This window comes from Cucumis melo, chromosome 5 (assembly GCF_025177605.1).
Source record: "Cucumis melo cultivar AY chromosome 5, USDA_Cmelo_AY_1.0, whole genome shotgun sequence".
Taxonomy (NCBI): Eukaryota; Viridiplantae; Streptophyta; class Magnoliopsida; order Cucurbitales; family Cucurbitaceae; genus Cucumis; species Cucumis melo.
This window is the reverse complement of record NC_066861.1, coordinates 24527447-24549033: the sequence shown is the minus strand read 5'-3', so window position 1 is coordinate 24549033 and position 21587 is coordinate 24527447. Positions and strand designations below refer to the sequence as shown.

General features: G+C 31.2%; 1 protein-coding gene and 1 non-coding gene across 2 annotated transcripts; one reads left to right on the top strand and one right to left on the bottom strand.

The window, feature by feature from the left end:
• Window positions 1-7613: 7613 nt before the first annotated feature.
• On the bottom strand, window positions 7614-11555 carry LOC103493053 ((R)-mandelonitrile lyase 1-like). The gene is made up of 4 exons (XM_008453679.3): window positions 11245-11555; window positions 10501-11151; window positions 8588-9434; window positions 7614-7787 (listed from the first exon to the last, which is right to left on the bottom strand). Exons 1-4 carry the CDS (start codon window positions 11330-11332, stop codon window positions 7715-7717), a joined length of 1659 nt encoding a protein of 552 aa, XP_008451901.1. The 5' UTR covers window positions 11333-11555; the 3' UTR covers window positions 7614-7714.
• Window positions 10136-10238, top strand: LOC127149633 (U6 spliceosomal RNA). Its single transcript, XR_007821336.1, has one exon. It is a non-coding gene; the product is annotated as a U6 spliceosomal RNA (small nuclear RNA).
• Window positions 11556-21587: the final 10032 nt, after the last annotated feature.

Here is a 21587-nt window from a genome sequence, read left to right as displayed (position 1 = left end):
CATATGGAGAGTTTGCGTAAGCTTAACTCTGGTAAAGCTCGAAGTAAAAAGTTGATTCAAGAAGAGCATAATCGCTCATTCAGTCGCTGGCTGTCCACACGGGTAATCACTACAATCATACTCTTTTATGTTTGTTTTGGATCTAACTAAATCCAATATATTGTGTAGGTTGCACTTGCTCTCGAAGTACCTAAAAATTCTATCATGCCTTCTTTAAGATGGATAGCTCACGGACCTTCTCCAGATGTGGCCACTTATTCTGGTTACATAATTAATGGATATTACTATCACACAAAAAGGCGTGATGATATTAGGAGAGTTCAAAATAGTGGAGTTGGTATAACCGCTACTACGATGCAAGTCTCTAGTTCTAAGGACAAAAACCCTGTCATGTCAGATATGACGTTTTATGGTGTAATACGAGAGATATGGGAGATTGATTACCATCAATTATCTTTTATTTTATTTAAGTGTGATTGGGTTGACAATAGAAGTGGAGTCAAAGTGGACGAGCTTGGGTTTACCATCGTTGATCCCAAACGTATTGGACATAAATCAGACTCATTTATTTTAGCCACTCAAGCAAAACAAGTATTCTATGTCCAAGATTCTGCAAATCCTGAATGGTCGGTGGTTTTAACATCTCCACAAAGAACTATTGAAGAAGATTTCTTTGAAGATGAAATAGGAGATATGCTTCAAAAGTGTGGTTACGAAACCATTAAAAGGATGCCTAATGTTGATACACCTAATGAGACTGATGATACAAATTCAACTTATATTAGACATGATTGTGAGGGTAGATGGGTAGAGAAGGGTATGTCATTACTTTGCTTTATAATGTATTTGATTTTAGAGTTCGTAATATAATTGATATGCTTATGGTATCTTATTACTTTGCTTTATAATGTATTTATGTTTAAAGTTCGTAATATAGCTGCTATATTTATGGTATGTCATTACTTTGCTTTATAATGTATTTATGTTTAAGTTCGTAACATAATTGTTATGCTTATGTATGTTGCCTTTGCTTATTAATGTATTTTCGTTTTTTGCAGATTCATAGATGGAGGATAGCAGTGAGGATGAAAGAGAAATGCTTCCAGAAGTAAGAAAGAAATCATTTGTTCCACGTGGGCCAACTACTATGTCTGAGTTGGCCTTAGTGAGAAATTCTGGGCAAAAGTTGCCCATTCAATTTAATGAACACGGACAACCTGTTGGAGCCACGTCTAAGAAAATGCAAAGTTACATTGGTGTGTGCGTTCGACAACAGATTCCTATCACATACAACTCTTGGAAAGAAGTTCCGAATGAGCTAAAAGATAAAATCTATGATTGTATATCGGTATGAGTTCTATTATTATGTTTTTCATACAATGTAGTTTGCTTTACACTCTAAGTTTAACTAAGCTTAACTAAGCTTTTTTTTTTTTGTGTAGATGTCGTTCGATTTACAACCCAATGCTAAACATTCTATACTTATGTATGCATCAAGAAAGTTTCGAATGTTCAAGACCACGTTAACTCAGAAGTATATACTTCTGTCTAAGGATCAACCATTACTCTTGCAGTTTCCTCCCAAAATCTATTCTCGTATAAATCAAGAAGATTGGGAATCGTTTGTGGATGCTAGACTAAGTGAAGAATGGGAGGTAAATAAGTTTAAATTTTCACTTTAATTTTGTTTTGATATCTACCTACAAATTAATACGTTGTACAGGATTATAGTCGTATTCAAAGGTAAAGAAGGTCGAAATGCATATACAATCACCACATGTCACGTAAGGGATATGCTAATCTTGCCGATGAACTAGTGAGTATTTCTAATTAAATTGAAGAATTTATCTTAATATGTTGTTGTTAATTAAATATCTATCTTTTGTTGTAGAAAATAACGCATGATGTTTCCTATCGTTCAACTCTTTGGAAAGAAGCACGGAAAGGAAAAAATAATGATTATTTTGATGATGCTACTCAAGATTGTGCCTCTCGGATTGTAAGTATACTTATGATTACAATATATAATCTTTTGTTAACCTAACTGATGATGAATTGTTTTATAGGATGAATTAGTTGCAACAAATAAAAATGAGGACATCTTGACTGACGCATTGGGTTCCAAGGAGCACGGTGGACGTGTAAGAGGCGTGGGTGCTTTCGTCTCTCAATCACAATATTTCAATACAGTAAAAGGGAAGGAGAAAATGTGTCATAAAGAAAAGGATGACTCGAGATGCAAAAGTGACAAGAAGAGAAGTAATCACTCGAGGTCATCCATTGGAAGTATTAATATAGATCTTGATGCCGATGAGGACACACCTACCAACAAAGGAGTGGAGGTAATTGACTTTGTTGTCACTTTTAGTTTTTTAACGATATAGGATTAATTGTTCTTAACTATGCTTTTAATATTTGTAAAGGGAACACCATGCCAATTGTCTATAGGATCCATTAATAATATTGTTGCAGTAGCCACGATAGTTGAGGATAACATTGGATGTCCCAATGTTAAAGTTCTAGTAGACATGGTTACGGGAAAAAATTTGACTATACCCAATCCAGTGAAGGGAAAGATAGAGACTTTAAATCAAGCATTGGGTAACATTATAGAATGGCCTCGTCGGCTTGTTTCTACGATCAATGACAAACAAGTGTGTATCTTTTTTTACTATTTAAGTTTTGATTTTATTTGTATATGTATTTTGAATTTAGAACCTTGGTTGTGATAGGAGCATTCAACTAGGAAGGATGTCGTATACCCTTCAAATTATACTGACGTTAACGGGATTATTAAGCTTTTAAATAGACATGCCATGAACAACATTGAGGATGTAGACATGATTCGTATCCCAATGAACGAGCTAATATTTGGAAGTGAAAATTTGTTTATTTAGTTCGTGAAGATTTGTTGCATTACTGCGGCATGGTTGAAATTGGCTATATGTGTATACTACCGTATATTACGTAAGTAGACAACTTATACTCATCTTTATCTCCAATACCACTGTTGTAGTTAGTTTGTTGATATTTTAACTATGGTTGCTTTTACTTAGATGTCTTTGGGATAAATGTGACTGTGCAAAGAATTTTTTTGTCATTGACCAATAAAAAATATCATCACATATCAAAGATCGTGATCTTCGATCCAGAAATTTAGCCAACCAGCTAGAAGCAGTTAACTTGGAACAGAAAGTGCTAATTCCATATAATACCAGGTAAATAAAGAAGAGAAACACATTAATATATTTCCATTGAGCTTAAATGTGTACTCACATTGAAGATGTTGTTTATTGTAGTTTTCATTGGATGTTGCATGTTATCGATCTTCCTGAAAATTGCGTTTATGTTTTGGACTCTCTTCGAAGTAAAGTCAATGAAGACATTCATGGAATCATACATGTGTAAGTGTATTTACTTTATTACTTCTTATTTAACTTTCTTGTCTTCTAATGTTTCAAAATATTTAGAGGGTTGAAGACATGGCAAGCGAAACACGATCTACAACGCTATCGATCAACTCCAAAATGGAGATCTGTAAAGGTAATTTGCATTTACAGGTAATTATTTTTTTATGAAACATAAGATTAATTTGTATTCAATTTATATACATGCAGTGCCCTCGTCAATTGGATTCTGTAGGGTGCGGGTACTACGTGCAAAAGTACATACATGAGATAGTGCATAATTCTAGTACTTCTATTACTAACCTTGTAAGTTTCTACTTTAACTTTTTACATATTACAATTTATGATCCAAACTCATACTTTCCATATCTTTCTCTTTGTGTGTAGTTCAATACCAAAAATGCATATAGGCAAGAGGAGATTGATGAGATTCGAACTGAATGGGCAGCTTTTGTTAGCAGATTTGTGTAAGTAGTTGCTTTTTGTAGTTAGGTTAGTAGTTGATTTTTGTAGTTAGGTTAGTAGTTAATCGAGTTAAGTTTTTGTAGGGACGGGCAGTCCTATAGTTTTTTGAAGGGCAGGTGGTCCCGTACTAATTGTTGTTTGTTAGATAGTTTGTACCTATACTTTAGTTAGTGAAGGAACTTTCCATTGTGTTTATAAATCACGATCTTATATACTATCTTTATATTTTTGAGTTTTCACTTACAGTTGTTGGTTGTTTATTTAAATATGTGATTAGGAGTTTGATGATTTTATTTGTTGTAATACTATGTAGAAGGGTGGAAAGGTGTGCTGATATTTTAGGTGTTGGATGATCGTATTTCCTGTAGTACTATATGGAAGTGTGGAAAAGTGTGCTCGTATTTTAGTGTTGGATCTTATGCATTGTAGGTGTTTATTATTGGTTTGCCATGGATGGCAGGATGTGTTGTTTGATATGTGTGATTATATATATAAGTGGATATATTGGAGGATTTGGAGTAGTTGGACTTATAGTGTTGAATATAGTTGTGTTTATTGATATGTGATTATATGTAAGTGTTGGATGATGTGTATTTGTTGTAGTTCTATATGGAAGTGTATGCTGGAATTTTAGGTATTATTGTGTGCATTGCAGGTGAACTAGGTATTATTGTGTGCATTGCTGAAATTTTAGGTATTATTGTGTGCATTGAGTAGTAGGCATTATAGCCAGTGTGCAAGCCATTTTTTTATTTTTTACAATATACGATGACGAACATTTCCGGACGTAATTCGACTCAAATAATATCGATTTTGTCGTCATAAAAACTATTATAGATACGACATGAAATGTATCTTTAACGTGGGTATAAAAACGACATTAAATGTGTCTTTAATGTCGGTTTAAAAACGACATTAAATGTGTCTTTAATGTCGGTGGGAAAACGACATTAAAGATGTGTCATAAGCGACATTAAAGACATCTTTAATGTCGGTTTAAAAACGACATTAAAGACAGCTTTAATGTCGGTTATAAACCGACATTAAAAATGAACCGACATTAAAGATCTTCAATAACACCTTCAAAGATGTCGGTTTATAACCGACATAGAAGGTCTTTAATGTCGGTTTATAACCGACATTAAAGACATCTTTAATGTCGGTTATAAACCGACATTAAAGCCTAACCGACATTAAAGGCCTTTAATAACGCTTACAAAGATGTCGGTCGCCAAGGGACATTAAAGGCCTTTAATGTCGGTTTTAAACTGACATTAAAGGTCAGATTTCTTGTAGTGAGTATTAATGACAATATATTTGTGTCGAGTGACAAATTACGGTGACACATTTAAAGTGTCAATGTAAGGGTATTAATGACAATATATTTGTGTCAAGGTATAGATAACATTGACACATTTAAAATGTCAAGGTAAAGGTATTAATGACACAATTTTGGTGTCATCTAAGCATATTTAATGACACGTTTTTCAAAGTATCGTTAAATAGCCTTTCTTGACAGTGGTTTCAATGATGCAAAAATTGTGTCGTTGAAAATCTTTATGATGCAAAACTTGCGTCGTTAAAACTCATATTTGTAGTAGTGAACAAAAAATAATCCAAATTAAATATTTTAGGGTCCAAAATTATAAATATCTTATAGGTATTACCCAAAACCCATCAAATACCTACCAAAAGAGGGAAAAAGAACCAAAAACAAGATTGATGGCTTGAAAAAGAATGGATTGGCAGCTCAATCAAAGAAAAACGGCTCGCGGCTTGGGTTGGAGGCAGAAACACGTGGCTGAAGGACGACTTGCTGCTGTTTGCTCGCGTGGCGATCGGCTCTGCAAGACGTGGCTCGGTTGGACGGAAGCTCACAAGCGACTGGAGAAAAGAAGACGACTCGCATACGTAGACGCGCGGCTCGACCAGACGTCTGACGATCGCTTGGTCAAGCTGGGAAAGAACGACATAGACGATGGCGAACAACAGAGAGGGGCACCGTCGCGTAGTATTTATATGTATATAAATCCATACATACATAAAATCCCAATTGTCAAAAAAAAAAAAAATCCACTCTCCAACTTAATTAGATATACTCCCAAAAATTATTTTAATTTTCAAGGCGTTATAGAAGATTATAGCGGTTTAGCAAGTAGCCTACATCCACTCTTGAAAGAAGGTAAAGAAATTTGTATTCAACATTATTTTTTTAAGAAAATGAGTGAAGACAAAATGAACATAACGAGTTTTTCTTTCTTGTTTTCCTGTATTTATTCTGTGATTCCTCCTCTAGGCTACAAGATTTTGTTATTTGTTATAGGAGAACAACTTTGATTGGCTAGACCAGCAACCTGAGAGAAAGCAAGCATTTTCCCATAAATTATTCCCATTAGACTGTTTGACATTAAATATTCTGTTATTTCGCTCCAGCCAAATAGTCCAAAGGACGGCCATCGCATGATTAAAGATGATAATGTTCTTTTTGCTGGTATGTTTGATGGAACAAAGTTGCTTGCACAACGCTTTGATGTGTGAAGATGATCATTTTTTCAGCCAATATGATTTAACTCAAGACGACAAATTTCATGGCTAATCTGCAGAAGATAAAAATGAGATCCATATCGTTGCCATGGTTATTGTAGAGAGCGCACCTATTTAGATTAAGGGCAAGATTTTGGAAGTCTTTTTTGAAGGACCCTCCATTGTGTTTATGCATCTGTGAGAGAGGGACCCAACAAAGAAGTTGCTTTTTTCTTTTTCTTTTTTGTAGATTTTGGACTCCACAGATTGTTATAAAGCATAGCTTCGAGAGGAAAAGCTACCAAAATCTTGCCCTTAATTCAAATAAGTGCGCTCTCTGTTTCATTGTGATAATTATTTTATTTTATTTTTATCTTATTTGATACACCACCTAATGTTGAATATGTTGACCATATCTTTATATATCGTTTAGGTTGCTCTCTATCTCCATGACATCAATTATATAATGATCTTGATAAACTAAGAAAAGCTACCAATGTATATGACAATATAATTTGTCACTTTCATATGATAATAATCATTCACAAAAACGACCGAAGTTTAAAGGTTGAAATTTTTCACATTATTTATTATACTAAAAATAACCAATCAACAAATATGGATAATTCATTAAAACTTTCAACATCAAAGGTTGGATGGTGTAAATAATTAACTAGCTATATTCACTTTCATCTATTTATATATATAGTTTACAGCCAAGTTAATTGGGATGGCTCAAAATGCTCTCTTTATTCCTATAATTAATAATTTAGATGGAAGGTTTATTTACTAAATATGGCTTGTAGTAATCAAAGGGATCTTTGAATGCCCACCATACACATGGAATCCATTGGAATATAATCTAAAATATAAATTTTAAATTGTAATACCCTCATTCCCATTTTTTCATGCTTTTACAATCTTATTTTAAATTGTAATACCCTCATTCCCATTTTTTCATGCTTTTACAATCTTATCTTTATTCCAAATCCTGATTTGGTACGCATTCTAACGCCTTTTTAATTTTCAATAATTCTAATTACATTTCCATTTTCTAGACACTCCAAAAATGTTTTTTTTTCAAAGTTAGTTTTGTTAGTTTTTCAAGATTTTATTTTCCTCTCTGGACTAGAATGGTTATTTTTACCCGAAAATTGAGCTAAAAAAGGAAGATAAAGAAACAAATTGAGTTACAAAAAAAGGAAGACAAAGAAACAATTATCAACAAAATTTATTCATTACTCATTAGAAATGGAAAATAAGATACAAGAGTCCAAGAATGTTATGAATCATCCTTGAGTAGTTCAGCTTGATCCTTTTTACATTATATTATGCCCAACATCTCTGGAAAACAATTTTGATCTTTCTTGTATTATATTAAGTCCAACATATCTGCAAAATAATTCGAAAATTCTTTGCTTTAGAAACATAAGAAGACGGTAAATTATATCAATTTAAAATATATCGATTTCCTATGTGTATACTATTAAACTCAAAACAATTCAGAATAATAATCTCGACTGTAACGAATAACTACGAGCAACTATGCTTTACTAATCTTTTGAAGAAACTATCAATGATATTGTTAATTATTAAAAGAACACAAGGTTTTACATTAATTTGCTCAATACATTTTTTTGGGGGGCCAATACTACAACTATATATTATTTAAAAAATATTTGGAATGAAAAATTAAATAATTAAATAACCCTTTGATAACCATTGAGTCTTTCTATAAAAAAAAAATAATAATAAATCATAAAGACTCATTTCAACCACATAACTCTCTTTATTTCACATCAATTCAGCTTTCTAATTATTTTTCAATATCTAAACTCAATTTTAAAAACTAAAAGATTTAAAAGTTCCCCAAAAATAGAAAAGAAGAAACAAGCAAAAAGCACTTGCAAAAATAGTAAAAGAAATTTATGATAATAGGATTTATATCACTATATTGTTTCACGTTATATATTTAATTATTTGTCATTTTCGTAATATGTAAAAAAAATTATGCCTATCTTTTTATTTTTTATCATCTTATGTAATTTTATTAAAAGATTTAAAAAATAGATTTTATATAATCTTCAAAAGCAACAAACAAAAAAAAAAACAAAATAGTCAGTGAATAGGGTCTTAAAAAATGACAAACCAAACTGAAAAACAAGAGTAAAACAGAAATTATAGAAACTCACCGGCCAAGCATCATGACAGTAGCCATAGGATTGGTTCCAGGTGAATCAATGAAAGTGGAGCCGTCAACAACACGCAAATTTTCAATTCCAATGACTTTATAATTACCGTCCACAACTTTTCCTACCAAACATCCTCCATGATAGTGCCAATAAGTCGTCACTGTTTTCTTACAAAACTCTTCAACCGAACCAACATCCGACAAATTTTCCGGCAAAGAAGGTTCCACAAATGCAAATCTTTTATTACCCTCAAAATCTTGTATCTTAATCTTTTCCATCGCTTCAGTTTTAAGCAACTCTCCCATTTTTCTTACTCCTCTAACACATTTAGCAAGATCATCAGGATGAGAATAGTAATTAAAACTTACACTGGGATTTTTCTTCACATCAGTTGAAGAAGTTAGATATAATGAACCTTCAGAAAGAACCTCAGAGAATTTTCCAACAATGCTGGCTAAGCTCAAATTGACAGAATCGAGTCCGGGAGGAACAAGGCTAAATGATGGTGGTAGTGAAAATGGTAAAAAGCCTGTGATAGATTGAAGATGGACATTGTTCTCTAAAGTTCCAACAGTTTTTACAGCTGAGGTAGCTAGTTGATATGGAAGGATGACATGAACATTGTAACGGGGATTGTCGGACATGGATTGCCCAACATGTGGTTGGTCAAGAACGACAGGTAGTTCTAAGGATTCAAGATGAGATTTTGGACCAATCCCACTTAGAAGGAGAAGTTGAGGACTTCCAATGGTTCCTGCACTTACAATTATCTCACCATTTTTGCGGATGGATGCTGTATGTAAATTTCCTTTTGAATCTGAATATGAAACCCCAGTTGCTGATAAATCTACATAAGTTTAAGAAAAGAAATCAAAGGAAATTTTTTTGAGGAAGTCCTTATCGGAATTAAAATGGGAATTTTCATATCGATATTGATATTTAAATACAGTGAAATGAGTCAGTATTTTAGTTTATATCAGCAATGAATTGTGACAGATTTATATAGACATCTACGAATATGTATCGTTAAACTGATAAATGTTTATTTGATTTATCATAGGATATAAAATAAAATTTTATAGATATAAAGTAAAATTTTACTATAATTGTCTATTCATGATCGACATATATCAAATGTTTTGAATTTATCTTAAAAAAACAAATTCAATTCCTCTCACTTTTGGTTTCTGAAAGAGTTTAATTATTTTAGAAGAGTTTAGCAACCTTTCTTGAATGGTTTTAACGTTATTAACTAGAATTTTCTTTGAAAAAGTTAATAAAAACTCACCTTTTCAAGAAACACCAGAGGAGATAGCATATTTCATCAAATTGTCCTATTTATAAATGGTTCCTTCACGAGTTTATTTTACCTCTTTTAAAAATATTTAAATTTCTCTTTTGTGTGGATGTAACGGAAAAGATAAGAGTATATTTTATTTTAACAAAAATATCATGAGTGGAATAAATAGGTGCCTCCAAACTTCTCAACAAACTAGGTTGATATGTATTATTCTAACACTCTCATTGTATCTTAAAAATAAGATACTTGTCTCTTCATGGACATCCAATAAAATTAGAACGATCCTGAGAAGATTAGCATGGTCCCTGCAGAAAGATGACACGCACAAATCGAGAAATGGTCCAAATTTAAAATATATATATATATACTCATCTTAATATATATCTTAAAATACTAATCTAGAAATAACTTTAAAGTGATTATTAAATAAATTAAAATGTTTTCAAAACATACTATATATATATAGAGTAAAATATTTATAATTCCAGACTTTTGAATGCAGTAAAACCAAAACAATTTGTTATATAAAGCATGTTTTCAAAATAACTAAATTATATTAAAGCCATTTCATCAAGACATGGAATAAGGTGTCATTTAAATAATTAATACTAACCAGAAAAGAGTATCTTTTGTACCGTGGCTTGAATTGCAACTTTAAGATTATTGGGATGAGCCTTATTTAAAAGCTCCAGGGATCCATGTCTATTCCCTTCCTTATCAAAGATTGATCCTCCAATTTTAGTCCCTATACGATGGTTCAAATCAAATCCATTATAAGGACCAACTCCAGCTTCCAACAATGCCTTTCTAAAAGCATTTTGCCAACCATTATTGATATTTGCTTCAAATACCACACTCTCTTCGACCCATTCATAAGCCTTTTCCACCAATTCCATGTCCCAATCAACCCCAGAAATATCAAAAAACTCTTGATGTCCCCTTGAATAGAATCCAGCATTCAGCATGCTTGAACCGCCAAGGACTCGTCCTCGTATAATCTCTACACCATCCTCGGAAACGAATCTTTGGAAAGGATTTTCGCCGTCGTCTTCAATAGTGAAGGCGTTTGGGAAAGTTTCTTCTCTTAATACGGTTGGATATTTGGTTGGTACATTACCTCTTTCAAGAAGAAGGACTGAGAATGTTGATGATAATGTTGTAGCTAATGGACACCCTGCTGTTCCTCCCCCTATAACTATGTAATCATATTCTTCATTTTCTGGTAACTCACTTGCATCTTGTACAAAATTCATGTACTTAAAATCTGAAGAAAAAAAAAAAAAGAACATATTTACAATTAAACTATTAGAGGCAAAATCATTATGAAATGATGTTGGAAGAAGAGATATTTTAATACCTTCATTAGAGTTAGTGTTTGAGGAGAGTGGGAATCCAAATTGAAAGTGAAGCGTAGACATGAGAATGAATAGAAGAAACGAAGCCATAAGATTATGCTCCAATGTATTTCAAATTTCTGAATGCAGTGAGGCCTGTTTGATATGCATATATATATATATATACATACATACACAAAAGAAAATATCAATTTGAAATCTAAAATTGAGAATTATTGTGATGGATGTAAATAGTTGGTCGAGTGGGTTTTTTTAATAAAGTTGTTTAATGGTTTATTAATCAAATTTATTTTTTGTTTACGAGTTCGTAACACATCTCTATGTCAATTGAGTTAACGTAAATTTTGGTCAAATTTGTGTGGAATTTCTGTTGGAGTTCAAATAAGACCCCAAAACACCTCATAATGAAAAACAACTAGATTTATAGTTTGTTAGATTTTTTAAAAGAATTTGGGAGAAAGTAATTTGCTATCTGGTTATGATCTTAAATAGAATCTAAGTGAAAATAATTAAGAAACTCTCCATTACTAACAAATATCTTAGTTGATTCACAAAAGAAAGGGTTCGAATTTTGACAGACAATCTGAAAAGTTATAAGCTTCTAATTTCTTCACTGCTATGCTGAACTTCAAAAAATAAAAAGTTTTTGATATCAAGTAAATGAAAAGGTCATTTCACCCATTGTCTCTCTGATATAAAAGTATAAGTATGCTTCTCATAAAATGTTTTGTTCCAATCTAAGTTTAAAAAGTTAATCCCCAATGATGACATAATTATGACTTTATTTTCATTTAGTTGAGAAAACAAAATATGATGGAGCCAAACCCTTGTGGAATCGAGAAGTGAGATGTTGTGGAGAAAATTATGTTGAAAGCTGTACCTAAAGACAAATTGGAAGTCATTGTATATAATGAAGCCAAACCCTAGTGGAATCTAGAAACGAGATATTGTGGAGAGAATTATTTTGAAAGCATTAAATGTGTTAAGGTCTCGTTTTTACTTGAAAAAATCCATAAAATATCAACTTCTATATATGTTTCTAAAAAATATTTTTTTTAAAATGCGTTTAAGTTAATTTTTTAAGTGTAGTAAATTATAATAAAATGAAGAGGATCTTTCAACCTAAGGTTAAGGTGTACGATAATAATAATAAAGAAGGAAAAAACAGTGCACGTGACGAACCAGAAAAAACATGTCACTGAAGAACCAAAAGCACCTCGTTATGTGGAAAAAAAAAAGTTTCAAGGAGAACTCAAAAGGCTAGAAAACGTACATGTCTCAAGAAGGACCGCCTGATTGGGTCCCCTCAATGGAGGTATCAAAAAGTTTTTTACAACTACCACACTTTGCTTAATGAGCTAAGTCATCTGCAACCACATTATTCAAGTTAAAAGTGATATTCAATTTTAGATATATTAACATTCCCATTCCATTTTTTTTTATTAAGAAAGATACGATGAATCAGTTGAGTGCATCCAAACATCTGGTGGATACCCCCTTAATACCCTTATTACTCTCTCATAAGACGAAATACTGGAAAGGCTAGAGAGATAAGCCCCCAAAGAAAGTTATACAAAAGCATTAATGTTTAAAGCAATGGAACTAAGACTATAGTTTGAAAAGTGTTTCGATCTGCTAGTCCAAAAACCCGTAAGAGCTTAATGTCATCCCAAATGAGAATAATGCTGCGCTCTAACCCTTTGAAGATCGTGTTGTTTCGTTCCAACCAAATTAATGATCCATAAAGTAACAACCACAATATTAAAAATAATGGTCTTTTTCCGGCTGTCCGTTTGATAACTACAAATATCTTTGCATAGAGAAACAACATTTGTAGCAATTGATATCTCGTTAAAATATTAGAAACCTTTCTCCAGAAAAGAAATAAAAAGATGATCAAAATCTACTGAATGGTCTTCGCACAGAAAGCACCAATTTGGGTTGAGATTCCAGTCTTTCTCTTTTTTTTTTTTTTAGATTATCAGCAGTGTTAATACATTTATGCAACAGCCACCCTAAAAAGAACTTCATTTTTTTGGAATGCTAGACTTCCAAAGGTTCTTGAGATGACAGAGTTGGTACTAGAAAAATGACTTGTATCAACCTGAATAACCTCCCTTTTGATGGATGCAATATCGAACTGACCATTTAAATTAAGTTTCCAAATAGAAAAATCATTGTTGCGGCTTTGGTTAAGATCAGTAGGGAGCTCCAGCTTAATCCTATTCTACATGTTTTCTTTAACGCTACGGAGGGGCCTTCTGAGTTTAAAGTCCCAATCTGCTTGAGTCTGATTCCACACGCCATTTACACTGCCCTGCTTAAGATTAGACATACCATAAAGCTTTGGGGCAAAAACAGAAAGGGGAGATTTATTTTTCCAAAACCCATTCCAAAATAAAACAGATTCTCCATTATTTATCTTCCAGGACATGTTAGGTAAGAACCACTCAGCACCTTTAATAATAGATCTTCAAGGGGCTTTAAAACTGCTATATTTGCTTTTAATAGATATTTCACCATGGAACCCCGTATTATATTTGATAGCAATAAATCTTCTCCATAAATATTGTTTTTCGGTGAAGTAACTCCAAAGCCACTTACAGAGTAAGACAAAATTTGTGTTCTTGAGATTATTTATGTCCAAACCACCCTTATCTCTAGGAACTGTAATCTTTACCCATTTAAGGAGATGAATATTATTCCTCTCAAAAGAATTTATCCACAGGAAATCTCTCCAATATTACTCTATAATTTTACAAACACCCAAGGGAGCTTTGGAGATTGACATCTGATATGTGTGAGGTGACTTTCAAGAGTAGAGTAAGTAAGGGTGATTCCCATCTATTTTTTGATACATATATTTTCATATAACTAAGTTTAAAGTGTTAATATAAAAAGTAAATTAACGCTCTCCTTATATATCAACAAATTAAGAAAACGATCACAACAAAATATCAGTAATTAATGTGAATATAATGTAAATAATATACATTATAATTCAATATAAGAGTATACAAAGTATTTTGTTTATTAATTTAAATGCTTTTTTAATGATTTATATTGATATTGAACTTAATGGTTAAACAAAATATCGATGACAAGACGTAATTAAATATCACCATAAATAATATGGCTTAGATCGTTGGGAAAAATGCAGTTGAATCATATATTCCAAGAACTCAAGATGTGGCTGCAAATGTGACTTAGATCTGTTGGATAAACGATGGTTTCATTTCCATGTGTGTGTGACTGTGTGGTGGAAAAAGTTGAATGATCGGTTATATCATTTTGAAGGAGACGGATTTGGCCTTTTCGTACGTGTAATTATTTGGTATTTGACAAGACAGTTTCCTATTCAAGGCATGGCAATAATTTTTCAAGAAGAAAACTTACAGAACAAAACAGTCCACATAATCATATGTTTTACTGTGTTTCCAATTCACTTGTTACTATGTTTTACTACTGCATTTTGTTGTGATTTGCTAGGTTGCTAAGATAGATCGTTAAGATCTTGTGTGGTTTCTCTGTGTATAATGTACTTAGACACAAATTAATTCAAAAATATAGATTCCAATCAAATTCCTTCATGGTATCAGAGCGCCCTCCACTCTCTCCGTGCAAAACACATACTCGACCACCAAAACCCATTTATGAAACAAATGCAACTCTATAATGAATGTCGTCCTACAATTAAATTTTACAAATTCATCACGCGTGATAATAATACAAATAAAGAAACAAAACAAAAAGGTCGACCTAATGTTCTTGAGAGGTTATAATTCATAATTTTTCTTCGAATATCACCTTTACAAAAGATTTTGCAATTCAACACGTGACAATAATACACGTAAACCAAAAAATCAAAAAGGCGTTCACATAATTAATGTTCTTGAGAGGTCCTAGTTCATTATCTTTCTCCCTTCATTGAATATCTCACCTTTGAAAAAGACTATTTACACAATTCTACACGTGACAAATAATATAATAAAAAGACAGAAAAAGGTCCACACAACGCGTTGTTGAGTAGTTGGAAGTCATCATCTTTCTTTTCTTTGAAGCGGGTGTGTTTAGTTAGGAAGAGTCGAATTAAGTAGATAATTATTATAGAAGAAAGTAATTGATAGAGAGTTGACGAAAAAAAACGATCCAAAAAATGAGAATTAACATGAGTAACGAGATTAATAAACCTTTTCAATTATCGGTAAATCGAATGATATGTAAAATTTTTTAGTCACCCAACTCAAACACTTCTCAGTGGATATCACCATCAAAAACGACTATTTATAATTCAGCATTGAGAATAATACAATCAAACAAAAAGGTCCACATAACTTTGGTGTTCATTATCTCAACTTTTCTTTATACATAAAAAAGAGAGAGTGAGCAATCCAGATAAAGATAGCATTGAAGAGGAAATATTTACATTTAAAAGTATTGGAAATAATGCATTAATTATTAATAATCATTAATCAATGTAGGAAAGTTGATGGCACCATTTTTTATTACAAATAATTAACATGTGGGATGTCCTTATTTTTCAAACTTTTTTATCTATCATAATCTGTCATATTAATCTTTTGAATAATTTATTTTTATATTTTCTTTAAAAAATTAGACAAATAATAATTAAAGAAAATAAAAAAAATCTTTGAATAATTTTTTTTTTATATTTTCTTTAAAAAATTAGACAAATAATAATTAAAGAAAATAAAAAAAATTGCTAAAATAATGGAATAATGAGTATAAGAATGATAGATTAATTATTAAAAATTTATTTCTATATCATAAAATATAGTAAAAAAAATACATAGAGGAAAAAAGACATAAACTTCAAAAAAAAAAAAAACATAGTTGCCATGTATATATATAGTAATTAATTGTAGGAGTGAGAATTTTAATTAGTTTTCAAACACTTCATATTATAAACTAAAAAATTTCTAACACAAATTAATAAGGTTAATTTTCATAAATATAATAAACCATTAAAATATTGGGTAATTATAATAGGTAGCAATTTTTTGAATAATTATTAAGTATGTAGCAATATTTTAAAAAAATTGCAAATATAGCAAAATCTATCGGTGATACACTTCTATCGTTGATAGACTCTTATGGTTTATCAGTGATAGACCAACATTTGCTACATAGACTATCAGTGATAGAACCCTATCATCGATAGATTTTGACAGATTTTGCTATATTTGCAATTTTTTTAAAATGTTGCTATATACTTAATTATTTTGAATATAATTGCTAAATTTGCAACTATCCCTAAAATATTTACGGCTCGTGTAATAAATCTTATGAAGTTAACTATGTTTTAAATATTTCAAGTTTGTCTTTCTGTCTTTCTTCTCATCTTAGAAGCAATTTCTTTCTATCATCTTTCTTTTTTTCATTTTTTTTCCGCTGAGATTTCTTTTCATCGTTTTTTTCTTTACCTTTTTTTTCGTTGCAATTTCTTTTCATTGTCTTTCTTCTTTTCATCTCTTTTTTTTTTCGCTGCGATTTCTTTATATCGTCTTTCTTTTTTTCATTTTCTTTTTTTAGGTCGTTTAAATTTGGGTAACCAAATCTAAATAATTATGTACAGAAAATAGAAAAATTTAAAAGATTGTGTATAAAATTTTTTGAAAAAAATCGTTTAGTAGCCAAATGTAAATGATCATGTAAAAAAAGTAAATGATCGTGTAAAAAAATAAACAATCGTGTATCAAAAGAATTAAAAAAAATTGTTTATACAAATCTAAACGATCGTGTACTAAAAAATCTTCAAAAAATAAATGATTGTGTAAAAAAAATAAACGATCGTGTAGACAAATCTAAATGATCGTGTACCAAATGAATTAAAAAAAAATCGTTTAGCCAAATCTAAACGACTGTGTACCAAGAGAATCTTGAAAAAAATCGTTCAGCCAAATTTAAACAATCGTTTACGAAATTTTGAAAAAAAATCGTATAGATTTTGTTTACTTAAATCTAAAAGATCAAATTTAAATGATTGTACAACCAAATTAAAGGATATAATTGAAAAAATAAATCGTTTAGATTTGGATAGCCAAATCTAAGCAACCAAATCTAAACGATCCTATACCAACACTACAAGAAATAACATAAACGATAGCTAACGAAAAACGCTATAATAGACTTTTTATAGCGTTTTTCGAGAGTCCTGACAACCCATGTTATTAAAAGTCTGGGTCTTTTTATAGCGGTTTTTCGAAGCTATAACTAGTGCTATCGTAGAGTTTGACGATATAGCTTATATACGTTGCTATAAAAATATTTGATAGCGTTTTTCGTTAGAGCTATAATAAGTTTATATAGCTTTAATAATGTGCTATCTTTAAGATGTAATAGCCCTTTTTCGACGCTATAGTATAGTATTTATAATTATAATTTTCAGCTATAATAGCCTTTTTTCAACGTTATAGTATAGTATTTACAGCTATAATTTTCAGCTATAATATAGTATTTGTACCTATAATATTAAGTTATAATATAGTATTTCCAGCTGTAATAATGCTATTTAATTGTTTTCAATTATTATAATAACTTTTTGATACCATGAAAGAGGTAACGTTTTTCTCAAAATAATTTTTGAATGAATTAACTTTCATTCATAATGTATTAAAATTACCAAACACATAAGTCATTCTAAATGTACCAACCAAACAAATTAACAAACAAAATACACATATTAGTAAATAATGTACCAACCACACAAATTAACCCTCAAAATACAAACAAAGTTCATCATAAGTGTATAAGATTATATGAGCTAATTGTCATCGTTGGTTCTTTAGTCCTCTGGTTAAGACGACTTCATTTCATTCGCCTACATAAATTTATAATACATATTTTAATCAAACAAGTATAGAAAATTTTTTAACAAATGTAGATAAAAAAATATTAGAATTAGACAACACACTAATGATCACTTTATTTGATGGACATACAACTATACTTCCCAAAGCTTCTTCAATATATGTCATTTCAATACATGTCATTTCTGAGAAGGCATTGGACAAGTTGGAGGAATATTTAGTCACTTAAGCACACTTGCAGTAGCATTTGAAAGTAATATTCAACAATTCTATCTAACATCTTAGAGAAGTTTTAAAATAATAATAAATAAATAAACAATCATATTCCGTTATTAGGTGAAATCTTGGTACATTAACCTCGCTGTGAAAGTCACAATCATATTCCAAGTTAGCATCATAAAAAAAAAACAACAGTGTCCAAATGAAACAGATATAACCATCCCCCCCCCCCCCCAACCAAAGAAAAATGGGAAGCTTTGGAGAAAGGAGCATAACAAATGCAAAAACATCAAAGATCTAAGCTATTGTGAATTTCTAGACTCAAACATTACATTTCATACACAACCTTCAACATCAAAGTCATAATGTAGAAACAGTATAGAAACTAACAAAAGAGATCTCAATGGTGGATGAAACTCTTCATTCTTCAAAAAGATGCAAATCACAAAAAATGGGCAAAACATGGTTCATGAAAAGATACAAGTAACCGTCTATGCATATTCAGCAAAGCAATGACATATTTAGCTCCCTGTCTATGCATTCTAACAGATACAAGTAATCGTCTATGTATATTCAACAAAGCAATGACATATTCAGCAAAACAAAGAAATTGACTGCAAAGTCAATGCATCAATCAAGCAATATTTGGATGATGAAAATTCCAAGGAAAACCAAATTCTATATTTGGACACTGTTGGTGGAAAAGTTGAACACAATCTAAATGCAAATTTCTATTAAAACCAGAACAGAGAACTTCCTAAAATCATAGATTTGCAAAACAAGTCAAGAAAAGAAAAGGTACCCATTGTCATTAAAAGAAAACCCAGATTCTAAATGAACCACCACCAAACAAATTTAACAACTAAAGATCAGTAGAAAGCAGAAAAAGGAAAATGCTCATTTCATCAGAAAATAAAAGCACAAAAACGGCAAGAAAATCCAAATTCTAATTAGAGAAATTACATAACTAATTCACTAACTCTTGTGGACATTTCTATAAAAGTAGCACGCAAGCTGTTACATTTTAGCCTAAAGTTGTAGTTAACAAACCGGATATTTCATAAACTTAAGGATGGATATATATAGCAAAATACATAAAATTCTAGGAAAGAGATTTATCAAATACCTTAATTTGTCATCGACAAAGTCCATCTTTGTTCCTATTATGTGCATCAGAGTCTTCGGATCAATCATTATTTTCACATTTTGATCTTCAACCAACTCATCAAACTTCCCTTTCTCATCTGAAATATTTGAAAAAGGAATCTGTTAGCGAATATGAGAAATCAGTAGGCATCTGAAATATTTGAAAAAGGAAAGAAAAGAGATAGCAAATCCACATACTGGAGTTAAGAAGAATTAGTAGGCATTGGAAGCAACGAAAGTAAAGATTGATATGAGAAATCTGAAGTTTGAATGTATGAAAGTAGTAGGTTAACTTAAATTGGGACACTATTAAAGACTTCACTTACCTAACATTACAACAATTAAAGCCATCAAATTAACAAAAAATAAATAAATAAATAAAGCCATCAAATAAACCAAACAAATTAAAAACTTCACTTACATAACAATTAATCTTACTTAAGAAAAGCTTTCAACCTTGGAAGTATGATGTTGCTGTTGTTGCTTATTTTGTTGATAGTGGTAATGGCGTTGCTGAATATGGTGTTTACTAACTGGAATGATGTTGGTGGGAGGTTGAAGGTTGTTAAAACTGCAAAGGCTAGGAGAGCTATGGACCTTTTGCATAGGAGGGTAACTTGGTTTCAAGCTATACCAAGACAACATTTCTTGGGCCATAGATTCAGCCATTTGGGCATTTAAAGAAGATGATTTTGGAGATGAACAAGTAGATGAAATACTGAATGTAGGTCAGTTAGCGGTACTACGGGAGAGTTTTACATTGGCAAAGGAGCCAGACCATACAATGCCATTGATAGCTTCAAAATAACGTTGCTCGATTTGCTGGGGATTTGAGGAGAATGGTTGAGCCTTAATGAAATTTGGATTTGAAGGAAATAAGAAACATTGAAGCTTTCCTTCACTTTCTAGGCAATCATACTCATCAAGCCATGCTTTAAATCCTCATCAGACCTTACAGAGACCAAAACATCAAGATCTTCAAGAACTAACTGATACTTGAGAACCATATCTCCATCAAATACACAAATGAATAAGAAGTTATGTAGTATTTGATGTTCTTACATATAAGGACAATAAAAATGAGGCAAACCAAACCATGATAAACTAACAGTTTATGATCCAACAACAATAAGAACTTAGGAACTACAAAAAATTGAGATTTACCAGAGAAAGGTTGGCTACAAAAAGGGCACATTTACAGCTCTTCTATTAGAGTTGATTTGCAATATGGATGTAAATAAAGTGTGCTAATCATTTCAAAATCGAGTAATCTCCTCAAATGTTGGAAGTAGAAGAAATAGTCGATAATTTATAGGTATTAGGACTTATCTCTAAAAATTACTTGACAGAGACATGCCAGAATTATTTGGTTAAAGAAACATCATATGGGGATGATACATCGTATAAGGTGATAAAAAGAAAAAGAAAAATGTCATAGCCTAAAACAGTAGAAGTGTAGGAAAAATAAATAAACTTGAAAGCTCAATATTTGCAACCAAATTCTTTCGACAAGTAAAAAACACATTGTGATCTCAAATATCATATGTTGCAAAGTTCATGAAGCCCATGTCATAAGTTGATTTTCTCTTAACAAATCATTTAAAAGAATAAGTACAACATCGAAACCTCTTTTCCTATTAAAATTTGAAATAGGTGTTTTAATATAACTAAAATGACAAAACTTAAGCAAGCCCTATTTGACATAGAACATTACCTCAAGTATAGACCTAAGTTTTATATCAAAATGTCATTCTCACAAACTTAATGTATACTACATATAATTGAAATCATAATTTGTGACCTAAGAAGTGTGAAAGTTTGCAGTGCTGTAATTATATTAACACAGACAATAAAGTATGCCAATGATAAATTTCATAGTTGTTCATCAAGTGCAGTGTCACCTCAGTTTTCCAATGTAAGAGCTACTTGATCTCAAAATGTTTTCGACATCCATTGAGATAATATACTCCGTGCTAGAAGTTCTTTGTAGCTTCGTAGAAAGAAGAAACTTTCCATTTGCAACCAGCAGAGTTGTACCTTTGAAGTACTGAAACTATAAATAAATTGAATGACATCAGAACAAGAGATTAACAAGCCTATTCATAACTATCGAATTTGGATCTAAGGTTAGAAGTGTTAGGAAAATATAT